A 376-nucleotide genomic window follows, 5' to 3' on the forward strand; every position below is an offset into this window, starting at 1 on the left:
TGGTCCAGGTAGGACGCCGCGCCTGGCTCCGGTGGCCGGGGCAGCCTGGCTAGCAATGGCCCTGCTGTGGCTTCCAGCGGGTCTCCTCTGCCGGGCGCTGACGGGGCTGGCTGTCCCCGCAGGTACATCCCCGAGGGCATGCAGTGCTCCTGCGGGATCGACTACTACACTCTGAAGCCAGAGGTCAACAACGAGTCTTTCGTCATCTACATGTTTGTGGTTCACTTCATGATCCCACTGATGGTCATTTTCTTCTGCTATGGGAACCTGGTTTGCACTGTCAAGGAGGTGGGTACCTGCCAGCAGCGGTGGGTGGGGGACCGCCCCGACCCAGTGATGGGAGGGGGCCCACGCCAGGCTCCCGGCCGGGGGCCGG

At 64.6% G+C, this 376-nt stretch overlaps 1 protein-coding gene across 1 annotated transcript in view; it reads left to right on the plus strand.

The window, feature by feature from the left end:
• The window catches only part of LOC104501370 (rhodopsin-like), a gene marked incomplete at its 3' end in the record, with an annotated part of 2,898 nt that overhangs the window by 1,837 nt on the left and 685 nt on the right, over positions 1-376 (plus strand). Inside the window, exon 4 of the mRNA XM_010145170.1 lies at positions 13-288. Within this exon, the coding sequence (XP_010143472.1) occupies positions 13-288 (276 nt within the window). The remainder of the gene's footprint in view (positions 1-12; positions 289-376) is intronic.

Source organism: Buceros rhinoceros, unplaced genomic scaffold (genome assembly GCF_000710305.1).
Source record: "Buceros rhinoceros silvestris isolate BGI_N320 unplaced genomic scaffold, ASM71030v1 scaffold33911, whole genome shotgun sequence".
NCBI classification, from domain to species: domain Eukaryota; kingdom Metazoa; phylum Chordata; class Aves; order Bucerotiformes; family Bucerotidae; genus Buceros; species Buceros rhinoceros.